The sequence below is a fragment of the Mirounga angustirostris genome, unplaced genomic scaffold (genome assembly GCF_029215605.1).
Source record: "Mirounga angustirostris isolate CCGP_5_RB_7025 unplaced genomic scaffold, mMirAng1.0.hap1 SCAF_2, whole genome shotgun sequence".
Taxonomy (NCBI): Eukaryota; Metazoa; Chordata; class Mammalia; order Carnivora; family Phocidae; genus Mirounga; species Mirounga angustirostris.
Window position 1 is genome coordinate 195319069 of NW_026991710.1, and position 14707 is coordinate 195333775.

At 36.0% G+C, this 14707-nt stretch overlaps 1 protein-coding gene across 1 annotated transcript in view; it reads left to right on the forward strand.

Moving 5' to 3' along the window:
* Positions 1-14707, forward strand: part of GPM6A (glycoprotein M6A) — a 328019-nt gene that overhangs the window by 270596 nt on the left and 42716 nt on the right. The window contains exon 2 of the mRNA XM_045879596.2: positions 11374-11566. Coding sequence (XP_045735552.1) covers positions 11374-11566 — 193 coding nt within the window. The remainder of the gene's footprint in view (positions 1-11373; positions 11567-14707) is intronic.

Sequence of the window (14707 nt, forward strand, 5' to 3'; positions counted from 1 at the left end):
TGGTGTAGACGTGTGTGTGTTTATTTTGTTTGATGGAGTATCATATTGATAATCCTCAGTATGATGTAATTATCAGAACAGAATTTTAGAGACAGACATATTAGCTTAAGTGCAAGCATTGCCAGGTATGGACCTATATGCTGTTGTATGATGAATATCCTAATCCCAGTTTTTTCTTCTACAAAATTAAGATAATCCATTACAGGAAGGCTTTTGAATTATCTCCTCAGCAAACCTTCGTAAATATTCTTTACGTGTTACACAGAAAGAAAAATAAGCTGATAAAAACAAGAGCTATGAGACCAAAAAAAAAAAAAAGTAAAAATAGTGTTGTAACCAATATCCATTCCCCAAATTTGTCCCAAAGTAGAAAATTTTCATGATTCTTACATTTGCTGCAGGGTAGACATGGTGGAAAGTGTGAGGCAAATGACCTCTTTTTTGATCTGCCCTAGTAGTTTTTCTTTGGGACAGATTTTTCTAATTAATTCATTTATTCAGCAAGTATGAATTGAACACCCACCACGAGGCAGGTATTATTGTAGGAATGGGGCATATAAAAATGAACAAAACCCTGAAATCTTTGAAATTACAGTTTTCACATTTTGGTGTGGAGAGTCAATAAACAAAGTCAACAACTGAGATAAACAATAGGTTGGGTGCTGCTGAGTGTCCTGGAGGAAAACAAAGCAGTCCTTGGGGTAAGGAGTTCAGTTTTAAACTGGATAATCTTGTGGCCAATTAAAGATGGCTGCAGGCTCTTTACCACTCCTTCCCTCCAGAGTTGGAATCCACTTCTCAACCTCCAAGAATCTGAGCTGTTGGTGATTACTTTGAGAGGAAAATGTGGCAAAAATGATGCTCTGCCATTTCTGGGCTTGACCTTTAAGAAGATTGGAAGCCTGCTTTCTAGAACTCTCTTGGAGCTACTGCTTTGATAGAAACCATCCGTTATGTCCTCACCATGCGGTGAGACAGCCCTAACCACCACTTAGAGAGGCCACTCGAAACGAGATATTCCTAGGGAGTCCTTGGCTGTTCCAGGCATGCTAGCGGGGGCACCATATATGCAAGCAGAGAAGCCGACTTGGACATCAGCTCACTCAAGCCTTCAGGCGACTTCCAGAGCCAGCCACATTTTGGCTGCAGTTGCTTAAATGATCTCAAATGAAAACTGTCCATTTGAGTCCAATAACCCCATGAAAAATGTGAGAAATTATAATACATTGTTGTTTTAGGCTAATGCATTTTGGGGATGGCTCATAAAACACCAGTTGATAACCCAAAGAACAAACAAACAAGCAACATTTTGAACATGATTGAAAGTTGGGAAACCAGCCATGTCGGTATTTACGGTAATTGGTCGATTCATTGCAGGGGGAGATGAGGGCTTTAACTGGATCTCCAAACATCATCTGAACAAGATTCTACAAAAACCTCACAGGTGCCTGGAACTCAGAGCAGTCTGATGCTCTACTTCTTTTCCCTCCGGGGATTGCTCTGATGACACAGGAGAAATCTGTCTCCACCTGATTGCTCTCTCACCCTCCGGGCTTATTTATCACAGTGAGAGAGTATGGCTCTAATCATTATTGAAGCAATTAACTTTTCTGCTTGGGGAAATACGTTTAATTAATCAAAACACTCTTGCTAAATCATGTTGACCAGTACAGAATGTTCTGTAATCAGCGATAATAGTTTTTTTTAAAAGATCTGAATCATAAATGTTCATATTATAAAAATTCCCATAATAAAATATTTTAGAAAGAAAAGTGTCATTCTTCTGGAAAGTCCACACTACATCGGCTTTCATATGTTTTTCAGTATTGACCCTCAAAAATCAGTTGTAAAATTGCCTGTATGTAATCATACCTCCCTCATCGGGTTGCTGTGGAGATCACACAGTCAATACCTTTAAGTCTTGGCACTATTCCTGATGCATTGGAACGGCTCAAAAAATGCTTATTGATGTCATTTAGTTATAAACTGCATCCTTTGTTTAATAATCTGTTCAAAATTCTTAGAGTAAATCCTTCTTAATCCCTGTATTACATGTGTATCCATGCCACTATCAACTCATCTTAAAACATGTTAGGCATGTAATGATTTTATACAATTCTTCATGGCTTCTCTACGTTGCTACGTCTGTACATCAGAATCAACTGAAGCACTTGATAAAAACAAAGTTTTCAAGGGAGGGGATCCTGAGATCTCTATTTTTGACAAAAGCCCTGGTGGTTTTGGTACCCAGCCACAAAATTAGGAGGGGAAAAAGAAAATCTCCAATCTCCAAGATCTGCCTATTCTTTTCCTCTTTCAAGATGTTCTTTTTTAAATTGGGAACTGATTTAAGTACAGGTATGTGTCAATGGCTAAACTATTTAACTTCAAAACCTGGCATTTTAGTTTGCTGTCTTGATAATTTGTCCTTAAGTATTCAAATGTTTATCTTAACTCTGTACTTTGTTTAGGCCAGGAATATATTTAAATAAAGTGTCAGTTAAAATTTTAATAATATTTGGGGATTATATGGGCTATATTCTAGAATGCTTTAAAAATATAGATGATCATGTCATTAATTAAAGGGTTCACTAAAGTCTGCTTTAAACTTTACAGTGTAAAGCATTCTCAAGAAGTATAATTTTGAGCTTTTATGTTATTAGATAAGGTACATAAGCCAGGCTGTGATCCTGACTGCTCTGATTGGACACTCAAGATATCACAATACTAGATACTTAGAAAGAATATTTTTGGAAAAGTTTCTGAAAAGGTGCTAGAAATTTCTAATTTTATTTCTCACTAGTATGGAGGCTCAAAAAGAGTAGAGACCATATTTTTTTGGTCACTCCTGCACACTCAGTGTACAAAACTATTAGGTGCTCAAAAAACATTCACTGTATATTGATAGAGTGATTCAGTGCCCATGCTGCTAACAAGCCATAGGAAAAAAGGGGTGAATTTGTGAAATAAATTTAGTACAGTCAAGTCATGATGTAATGGTGACTGTACTATTTCTGTCCAAGGGACATATTTCCTTGCATAATAGGATAGGAGAAAGTCAGATTGGCTCCATGCCACTAACATCTCCACAGACACTTAAGGATCCCAAGGCTAAATTGAATTGTTACACGTTTTCAGTACCAGTCCCATGAGAAGTCATCTGCTTTAACTTAGCAGTGTGATAACTTCACATTTCCCTTGAGTGTTGATAACTTGTCTAAGACCCTTATTGGCCATAATCCCAGTAGCTGTAACTAGGAGAGTTCTCTCAGCTCTACAACCCGGCCTCAGCCTCTCTACTCTTTGGTATTGGCACGGATGTGGGGCAGGCAGTAGGTTGTGGGGATGTAAGGACTCGACAAAGGGAGCCATGCCAGAAAGGAAAGTCCTATCAATCTGGAGATTCCTGTTCTTCAATCCTAGGAAACTGTTTTAGAGTGTCTGATAATTTGCTAATCTTCATTTTCTCTGTTTTTCATGGTGGATCTCATATTTGGATGTGGATATTGGACTTCCTTATCTGATCTTCCAAGTTGCATACCAGCAGTATGGTAGACTAAATGACATAAAAGCTTTGCTGTTGTGAAACAATTAAAATGATGGAATTAATATGTGTATGTATTTAAAATAGACGTATTTAAAATATAGATGCAATCAAAATATATTTATCCATATTTGTATGCATTGGTATTCTGGCAAGAGAGTAAGCAGAATCCTCAGAGGCCAAAAAAAAAAAAAAAAAAAAAAAAGTAAAAGTAGCTTAGAGGGATAAGCAAGATAGCTTTGAAGGCACCAGGAGGTCTCTGGGGTCATTTTCATATTCCTGGTCTCCTTGGCTGTACATGTGGTTGCCTGGTAGCAGAGGTTAGGACACAGAGCCTGAGTTTTACCCAAGGCATGGAGTCAACTTGGAATACATAGTATAAAAACCAGGATGCTAAAAGGCACTAGTGGAAGGCTGAACCAAAAAACCAAAATGAAACAAAACAAATAATAAACATAACAACAATAATGACAAATGTAGGATAGAAAAGAAATTTACCTTTTACCTTGTGTGGGTTGGGAGGGGGAAGTCCCCTCCCAGTTTGATCCCACAGGCCAGCTCTCTTACGCGTTTATGACCTCAATTTCTGCTACCTTAGAGAGACTGGAAAAACCCAAGTTTAAGATTTAATTTAAAGGAAGTCACCATGAATTCCAAAAGATTGCTATCCTGCAGCTCATGTTTTCTAACAATGATGCAATTAAGACACAAACAAATAATAAACTAAAAAGTAGAAAAATCTCACATATTTGGGAATTAAAACAAAAACTCAGAGAAAGCAAATATATAAATAAATTTTGTATCAAAAAATCACAGTAGGCTTTAGAAAAGTCTTACATATATATGAATGAATACATATATAATACATATATAATAATGAAAAGATCACATATTAGAACTTGTGAAATTCACTCAAGTAAAATTGGAAGGGACTTTATATCCCTAAATATTTTTATTAGAAAAGAAAGACTAAAAATTAATGAGCTCAGCAACCATCTCAAGACATTATGACACGTATAGCAAAATATACCACAGTAAAGTACAATTAAAGAAATAATTTCAAAACAAATTAATGAAACAAGAAATAATCATGCAAAATGGGTCATTTGAGAAGAATAATAATATTGAAAAACCATTGGCATTTTATCATGATAATTATTAGCACTATTTGCTGAGTATTTAGGGCCCTCTGTCTCGTGGAAACATAGTAGAATTGTACTTTGTGTTCTTTGTGGTTGAGAGGGAGCCATGTTGACTCTATTTAGCCATTGGACTGAGAGTAGAAATGTCACCTATCACTTGCAGCTCAGAGTATTTAACTGTCAAAGTGAGACTTTCCTGATGTTTCTTATTCTGAGGTTATGACTGGCAATGTTCCAGATGATGTCTCCTTTTTCAGCCTGAGTTTCTGAGTAGGCTATAGTGGCCAGAGAGCCCCACTACTAACCTGGGTTGGAAATATTATAGACTGAATGGAAAAATAAAATGTGATGTTTTAAATTATTGAAAAAAATGTTTTTTGTAGAAACATGGAACATAAAACATAGGCATCCTGACTAATGCACTTTAAGAATAGAGAAAGAAAGAGAGAAACAGGAAGAGAGACAAAGGTGGGGAGGCGGTGGGGGGAATGGAGGAGTGAAGGGGTGCAGAAGTGAAAGAAGTAAGGACATTGAAATCATCAGAGAAAACAAAAGGAATTATGAGCAGATGATGAATAAATTAAAAATACTATAAAACAAAATTACATACAACTTGATCATAAATTTTAAATCTAATTTTAAGTTTATAAATGCCTATAAAAATTGAACTTAGTAAACAGACTTACAAAGAAATAGAAACCTTGATTAGTTCTATAACCATTAGCAAATTAGATCAGTAGTTAAAATTCTTCCCACAAAGTATGTAAGTGGCCTGAATGGTTTTACTAACTAGTTCTACCAAATATTTATGGTGCAGCTAAAGCTGACGCAAACAGCCCCAAAGTCGTAAGGTATGGAAAAAGGAGGTCACTTTACAAGGCTAGTATAAATTTACTTCCAAAACAAGAAAGCAAAAATTAGATGTCGGTCACATTCATTAACATTCATTAACATAGATATCCCTATCCTCACCACTACAATTTTAGCCATATTTTATATTCCTTTATTTCAACTTCAATCTGTTTTACCACCAGTGGCTTCTTAAATTTTCCTCAGATACTCTAGTCACACACCTGCCTCAGGACATTAGCATTTAGTTTTCCTGTTCGAAATCTTCTTCTCCCACAGACCTTCTTGGACGGCTCCTTTCTCTCCTTCAGATCTTTTTTTAAAATGTCATCTTGGTTATTCCTTTCCTGAAAAAACTGAAATCATTATTCCAATATTCCCTATGCTTCTTCCCTGTTTTGGTTTTTTCTGTCTGCACTTTTCACAATCTCACATATATTATTACTTCTGCATCTTGCTTATTGTCTGTCTCCCACCTCTAGAAAGAGAGCAGAGTTTTTTGTTTACTTACTTACTTCCACAGCCCCGGCAATTAGCATACTGCCTGGCACTTGGTGAGGATTCAGGAACTATTTGTGGAATGAATTGATAAATGCAAAAGTATTGAACAAAATGTTAGCATGACGAATTCAGCAATGTATGAAAAATACAGTATGACTCAGTTGGATTTTTCTCAGGAATGCTAGTTTAAGTTAGAAAAACTTACTGAAATGGCAGATAAAAGGAAACAAAATTATTTCAACAGATGAGGGAAAGCATGTTATAGAATCCAAAATTAAAGAGACCTCTTTAACCAATAAATCAACAGCAAACATCACACTTTATGGTAAAACATGCCAAATGTTTTCTTTATTATCAGGAACAAGAAAAGGTGTCCTTTTCTCATTGTTTCTACTCTTCTCATTGCATTTTACCTGACAGAATAAGCCAATAGAAAGATAAATGCAAGGTACAAATAATGAAAAGAAAGCTCAAAATTTTCACAGATGATATGATTATCAAAAAAATACAGAGTAATGCACAGAATCAAAATAATTCAGAAGATCATCAAAAGAATTTGGCAAAATTTCTAGGTACATAAATCAGTATATAAATACCAGTCAGAATCCCAATTAGTTAAATTGTGGAATCAGACAAACTGTTCCTGAAATTTACATGGTCATGTAAAAGAGACATTAATAGCATGATACACATGAGGAAGACGAACAAACATATTGTAAGGCAGGGTGACATTGGCCCAGAGACAGACCAAGACACTGATGGACCAGAATAGACAGCCCCCAAATACACCCAGACCTCTCAGGGTATTTGGTGATGACCAAGATGTCATTACAGCTCAGTAGAGAAAGCATCAACTCATTGATAAATGGTGCTAGGAAATATTTATCAATGATTTAATTGTCAGTGTCATTTGTCAGTCTCTTTTCCAGAATCCACCACTGGGTTGCTAACCTCTCTCCTCAGTTGCTTATATTCCAGGCTCTTTTTCTCGTTAGTTTACATTCTTTCCCCTTGACTTACCTTGGTGCACTTTGTGAAATGAGCAAAGGCAAAGGCTCGTGTTTACTTCATGATGTTTAAATGGGAGTAAATTAATCATGTATCTCCTCTTTCTAAAAAATTTGGAGTATATCAGGAACTTCTGGGTTTTTTTTTTTTTTTTTTTAATTTTTGTATTAGGACAAGTCAGTGTATAGCCCCACTAAATACTGGACAAATGCTAATGTTTCAGAGCATGTTGAAAAGGAAGTGTTGTAATTCCTTGTTACTTTTTTTTTCCTTTGAAAGTAAAGGCATAGTATTCATTCATTTGAGAAAATACAACCAGGAACTGGGTATGTATGAGAAGTGCTTCACTGTGTATATGGGTAGTGTCCACTGGATAGCATGTAAATTCCATGTTCGGTATTTGAACTACCAGCTCTACTTGACAATCAGTGGCCTATTCTCCTCATATCTAGTCTTGAAAGTGTTTCCTGGGCAAAGTAGTCTTTATTGTTTTTATAGAGATTTTCTCAAGAAATGTATTTTCTCCAGTGCCAACACTTCACGTACGATGCTTTCACCGATAATCACTAAATGGAGTGGTTTCTCATTTTGAGGGGCAGTAAAAACGTGGTGGTGGGTGGCAGCCAAATCCTCAGCCTTAAAGGATGATTGTTGGGAGCATGTCCTGGGCCCCAGAGCACGGTTGCCATGGTGATTCTTCTGCTCTGCCAAGGCTGTTTCTCACTGTGGGTGGAAAGAACTCCCCTGCCAGCGACTATGTGGGATTCTGGCAGCTGGAGAGAAGGCTGAAATGATGCGCTGCTTCCCCAGATGGGAGTTCTGAGAGTCTTCTTTTAAATCTAATAGGCAACTCAGGCCCTGTGGAAGAGTGGGGGTAATTAGGATCTAGCCCATTACAAGTGCAAAATGTGCATGTTAAGATTCTTCAAGTTTCTTATTTTGAGTAAAAGCCTTGCAGAGGATCAGGACTCCAACTGAAGGAGTCTAGCCTGACTTGGCAGTGAGGGAGGGCTAGAGAAATTTGTATTCATCAATAGGGTTAATATAATTCTGAGGGATTTAAATGGCAGCATTTAAATAGGGAGTAAAAGAAATATTGCCATTTAATTTGGAGATCTTGAACTCATTCAGAAATGCCTGTTAACTCAGGGCTGTCAATTTGGGCTTACGCAGTATTGAAATTTATCTCATGTTTTTCTAAATTTAAAAGGCACTACTGTAACTAATCCTATAAACTGTGACATGATAACCACCACCACCCTCCCTCTCCTGAGATATATGGAGTCTAGGTAACTAGGCTTGCTTGCATGGGGGTCTTAGTATTGGTCCATCTAAACCACAATCGAGAAAATGTGAAATAAGTAGAAACTGACTCTGATAGAATTCAGATTAGCAGAATTAAGCAAAAATCTTCAGTAGCATTTTGATGATCATCTGTATAGGCTTACCACTTCATTGTTCCTGGGCCTCATTCTGATTTTATGTTTGTTTTGTTAATAAGCTTTGATAAGACCCAGGAAAGGTAATCCCTATCTATGAATTTAATGTTTGGACCCTTTTCTTTATATTTAAACTTCTATTCTGAAGGGTTTTGTTGACTACATTAATCTGGTTTTGACACCTCAATGCTTGCAGAAAAAATCCCACACACCTATATCGAATTCTTCAAGAATAGTAGGGGAGAGAAATCACAAAGGAATTGGATTTGAAATTATAGGGCTGTTTGGGGGCACTCACCAAAATAAGGGTAACTCCTGTTTGGGTTGGTACTAATTTTGTTTCTTATTCTTCTTTATTTTTAAATAAACGATAAGGTGAAATTTTTACAACATGGAGAAACAGAATAATTCAAAGATTTTTCTGCTATCCTGTTAATCTCCACTCAAAACTGTGTTCAATGACATTCAGAGACTATACACTCTGGTCTCATCCATCTGCTAGTGAAATCTCTTCCTATCATATGAAGTGTCAAGCTGTTCTAACCTTTTCTTCTTCCCCACATTGTGTGTGTGTTTATCGGGGAAGGAATGTTCAGGAAATGATTTCCTGGACTAACAATTGCTATGGAAGTGAGGACATGTTCAGATTTCCTTTTCTTGCCTCTGGGGCAGATGAGGTGAGCCATAATTCTCTCAAGAAGGCCAGTTCCAATGATCAGTATTAAAATTAGCAGGCTAGACCACTCTCTAAATATAAAATTAATTCACACACAACTTTACAATGATTGCATGCATTGTATGTTACTATAAACATATATGCATTCTAGATAAAGGGCACACAGATCTTCCCATGAATTACTTAAGTACAATAAATAACCATCCATTTTCCAATCTCACTTATTTGTTTCTGCAGAAAGGAAGAACCAGTTATGTAGAGAGTTTTTGAGAGGCTTCAGCATTACAAAAGGAGATTTGATCAAGAATTTCCAAAAGGAGAAAAGTAGGAGGAAATCTCTGGAGTAGGATATATATGGGGGAAATGGGGGGGAACACACACAAGTGGATGGAGGGGAAACTGAGATCATCTTAGGAGTGCTCTGAGCCTGGTAGCCCCTTACTTAGGCTTCCTTTCTTACCAGCAGCTGGTAGAGTACCTCATTAATATGTCTTATTGCAAAACATACACACTTAAGCTCTTAGAAGATATCTAGCAAGTTCTGATACTTACCTTTAATATTAACAACCAAGCTTTCAAAAGACTAATGTGACAAAACTTTAAAAAGCAAAAGCGATTCCTGTCATCAAAGTATTTTTGAAAACCATATTACAATACAATCAGAGTTAATCTTATAGTTACAGGTGTATCTAGTAATGGTAGCCCTGACGTTTATTGAGTGGTTACTCCATGGCACGCACTATTTAACTCACTCTGTAATGTAATGTAATATAATGTAATGTAATGTAATGTAATGTAATGTAATGTAATGTAAATGTAATTTAAATTCCAGTGTAGTTAACATATAGTGTTTTATTAGTTTTGGGTGTACAATATAGTGATTGAACAATTCTGTACATTACTCAGTGCTCATCATGACAAGTGTACTCTCATCCCCATCACTACTTCACCCATACCTACCCCCTCCCCTCTGGTAACCACCTATTCTAAAGAGTCTATTTTTTGGTTTGTCTCTTTTTTTCCCTTTGTTCGTTTTGTGTCTTAAATTCCACATATGAGTGAAATCATGTGGCATTTGTCTTTCTCTGACTGACTTATTTCACTTAGTGTTATACTCTCTAGCTCTGTTCATGTTGTTGCAAATGTCAAGATTTCAGTCTTTTTATGGCTGAGTAATATTCCATTGTATATATATACCACATCTTCTTTATCCATTCATCTATTGATGGACACTTGGGCTGTTTCCATAATTTGGCTATTGTAGATATTGCTGCTATAAACATAGGGGTGCATATATCTTTTTGAATTGGTGTTTTCATATTCTTTGGGGAAATACCCAGTAGTGTGATTAATGCTCACAAGAACGACTTGAGGGGAATTCTTACTGTCACCCTTTTACAAATGATGAAATGAAAAGAATAAACTTGCCAAAAAACACACAGTGGTAGAGTGAGGATTTTACCTGTCCTGGTTTCTCATTTTTCAGTATCTTTCTCATTTTTTTTTAATCACGCACCACAGCAAGAAGTAGATTTCACATTTGAGTCACTACAAAGATAACATAAATTAATATCTGAACTCAAAAGCCTCTAAAATAATTTGCTTTACTGCATGCAGTGCACTCAGATATTGCCTAATCTGTTCTCTTTCCCTTCTAAAAACTGCTGAGCAAAGTTCACTGAACTGGGTTCGCAATGAACAGGTTTTGACCCACTGTTTTGAAAATACAGCTAAAGGGAGTTCCATAGAATAAATGTCATTGAAATAAAAACTTAAGCAGATGAAATTTGACAGCAATAAAGTCAAGATAGAATGATATACACGATGAAGATTATTATGGGAAGTCTGGGTCAGGAAGGAAGGGTTTCTATTGGTTTGGGGGTAGAAGAAGAGGAAGCCTTCAATGGAATTAAATATTCTCTTACTTGTAGAGGATGGGTTTATAATTAAGAAACTTGATTTTTATACCCTGCAGGGCAGACTGGATGTGTGTGTTGATCTGATGTCATCTATAAATGCAAATACACCTTCCCATAATTGCATCATTTATAAATAATTGCATCTATAAATGCAAATACGCCTTCCCATAATATTACGTTAATATGTTTTCATTCTTAGAAAAAGTTTTCTAAGAACGAAAACATATTAACGTAATATTAATATAGATCAAGAAAAAATATTAAATCCTAACTGTCTTCCGTTGGTCTTCTGCAGGGTGTTTTGAGTGCTGTATTAAATGCCTGGGAGGCATTCCCTATGCCTCCCTGATTGCCACCATCCTGCTCTACGCTGGGGTAGCCCTGTTCTGTGGTTGTGGCCATGAAGCACTCTCTGGAACTGTCAACATTCTGCAAACCTACTTTGAGATGGCAAGAACCGCTGGAGATACACTCGATGTCTTCACCATGTAAGTCACTCTAGGATTGCTTCTCGTCTTGAGAGTATATGTTCACACTGCTGCGTGTCGAATAAATAGGGGTGTAGAGTTCAGGGAGGCAATGTTACAGATGAAGAAATAAATAAGTGAGTCAAAAGAACTTTGACCTTTACCATGAATACAGGACACATAGCAGAAGATCTGAAGCCAACCGCATCTGGACTTAATCTGTGTTTTAATCTGACTGTCAAGTTTTATCAAAAATTCAGTTACCATTAAGTGGAATGCTTGCATTTCGTTTGCTCTTCTAATCTGAGTAGAGGCTGCTCTAGTAGAACAGAGGAGAGAGTAGAGAACAGGGCCAGGTATAAATGTAGACTCTGCAGCTAATTCTAGGACGATCACCAAAACTCTTTGGGTGCTCTTACCTTTTAAATTTTTTAATTCAACATTGGGTATGATATCATCTTTCTTTCCCTGCCTCACAGAAGTGATGTGAACTTCCTAAGAAATCTTGGTAAATGGTTCTTATTGACTTCTCTTAGCAAAAAATCATAAGTAATATTTAACAGCTTTCTGTAAACCTGATTTATGCTTAAAATGTACATTTAACTCATAAAGTGCAAACTCCCAGGATCGCTAACCTTTAAAATTTATTTATTTATTTATTTATTTATTTATTTATTTATTTATTTATTTAAGATTTTATTTATTTATTTGACAGAGAGAGAGAGAGTGAGAGCAGGAACACAAGCAGGGGGAGTGGGAGAGGGAGAAGCAGGCCCCCCGCGGAGCAGGGAGCCCGATGTGGGACTCGATCCCAGGACTCTGGGATCATGACCTGAGCCGAAGGCAGACACTTAACGACTGAGCCACCCAGGCGCCCCTCTTTAATATTTTTTAAAAAGTAACTCAAACATAGTCTGGAAGTAAAAGAGTTTGGTGCTCAAGTTTCAGTCCCTTATTGCTTAATATCACAGAGAACAAATGTTTAGGACTGAATTCAGTTCCAAATAAATTCCCAATTCAGATCCTTTATTCAGTGATGCAATGCCCACAAAAAGAAGATAGCTTATTTTACACTGTACTTGATAATCCCAGCCAATAGTAGACCTTCAATTTCATTAGCCACCATAGCATTTATGGCCCCTACAACCTCTTGCATTTATTTCATGCTTCTTGATACTATGCAATTTTGTAATATTTTTCATGTTGCTTTATTTTGTCATTCTAAGTAAATTCAGTGATCATAATTTATGTAGACTTTTCCTGGAATAAGATGGGTTCAGAGTTACAAATCTTAGTAGTTAATATGGCTGGTGAGAGTGACTTTGCTTTTTACTCTCATAACTCCATCAAAAAGGTTAATGACATTTCTTATTTACCCAGGGCTAGTTCCTCCTGCAGTCGTGTAATTACAACTTAAGACCCTAATCTAAGACAACACTTGGTCAACTTGGACAACTTTCTAGGTAGAAGACAACTTTTCTCCAACTTCAATATCAGAAAATATATCATATTGCTAAATTTTTAAATAATTCATCAGCTACAGACAGATAGTCTTGAACAAAATATTGCTCACAGATTATATTTATTATTTTATTAATTAAAGTTTCTGATTTCTATGTAAAGAAAAGAGAAAAATGGTATACATTTCTATTAAGTAATAGAGCAAGAATTTCCTATTTTGCAGAGTGGAGGGCCTGTACCTTTGGACAGAGGGCATAGCAAAATTCTGAGGAAAAGGAAATATTTATTTGAAATATTTATGCTTATCTAAAATACATTGGCATTTAAAATTTGGGAAAGACTGGCCATAAAATAAGAAATATGACAAAGCATGTGTGAGACTGAGAACCTCTCCAGGCATAGTTATTAAGAGGAGAAAGGAGTTGATGACCCACTCAGTTAAGAACTGAGATTATTTAAAAAAACAGTCCCTAAATCTGAAGTATCAATTTAGAGCTTCATCAGTGTCAGTGACTAATGGAGATGAATTAATAGCAAATTTTAAAAATCATAACCTAAAAAAACAAAGGAATTATATCACTTTCCTCATATTTCCCAGTGTAATTTTATTTTACAAATTGGTTTTGAAAAATTACCATTATCCATTAAATTAAATTCTTTAAGTCCTTAGCAGACAGTTCATCAATTTCCATTACATTAGCTATATAGCATGAATTGATCCTTGAAAGTTTATAAATGATATTCATCATTTGGAATATGACTGAACTATCTGAAAATGCTTTGGATTATTGCAGGTTAGTTTCAGAGATCCCTAAGAAAATGATTGCAAGGATATATTTTAATGTGATAAAACTGACATTTTCGTTTTAGTTTTATCTCAGCCCACACTGGACAAAATATGTTTTCACTGTGCATTATTTTAAGCTACCACAGATGTCCTTAAAATCTACAGATTCTCTATAGTTAGGCTACATCCAAATTGCTAACTTTAGATATAGAAGTATGTAAGAAATCATAAGTCTAATAAATGACATGAGATGATTGTATACATCTATTAGAAACCAATTGTCAAGATACTTATTTGACATTTAGACAGCAGACTTTAATATATCACAGAATTCTACTAAAGCTCTGAAAGAGTAGTGTGTGTGGGAGTTCAGAAGAGAAATCGGAGATCATATGCTTAATTTGGTACTTTTACCTTTACTCTGTCCCACTGGAAGTTAACTGTAAAATTAATAATGCATTTTTGGAATGGGAAGAATACCATTTTGATTGGAATAAAAGCAAGTGCTCAAATTGTTTTTATATTTCAAATAACTAAAATTCTTTATACAAAGCCTTCTGAAGCTACTGAAGGAATTCAGACTCTTTCCCTGTCAACAAACGGTTCATGAAAACAGAGGGAAGATATGTACCATAAACTACTAGGTACCATTGGTGCCAACTGATACATTCAAAGATTCACATACCGGTTTAGAGCAAGTAGAGATTATCCTATGGGATGCTGCCTTATAGAGATATCCGAGGAATAGATAAGGTGAAGGGGAAACAGAGAGCATAAAATAAGGAAATATAGAATAGAGGTGGCTGAGAGATGAATTTGCAGGCAATACAACTTACTTGGAAATGAGCTAAGGTAAGTTTGGAAAAGAATGTGTAAGAGAATGGGAAGAAAGCACCCATTGGCCAATTTTAGTC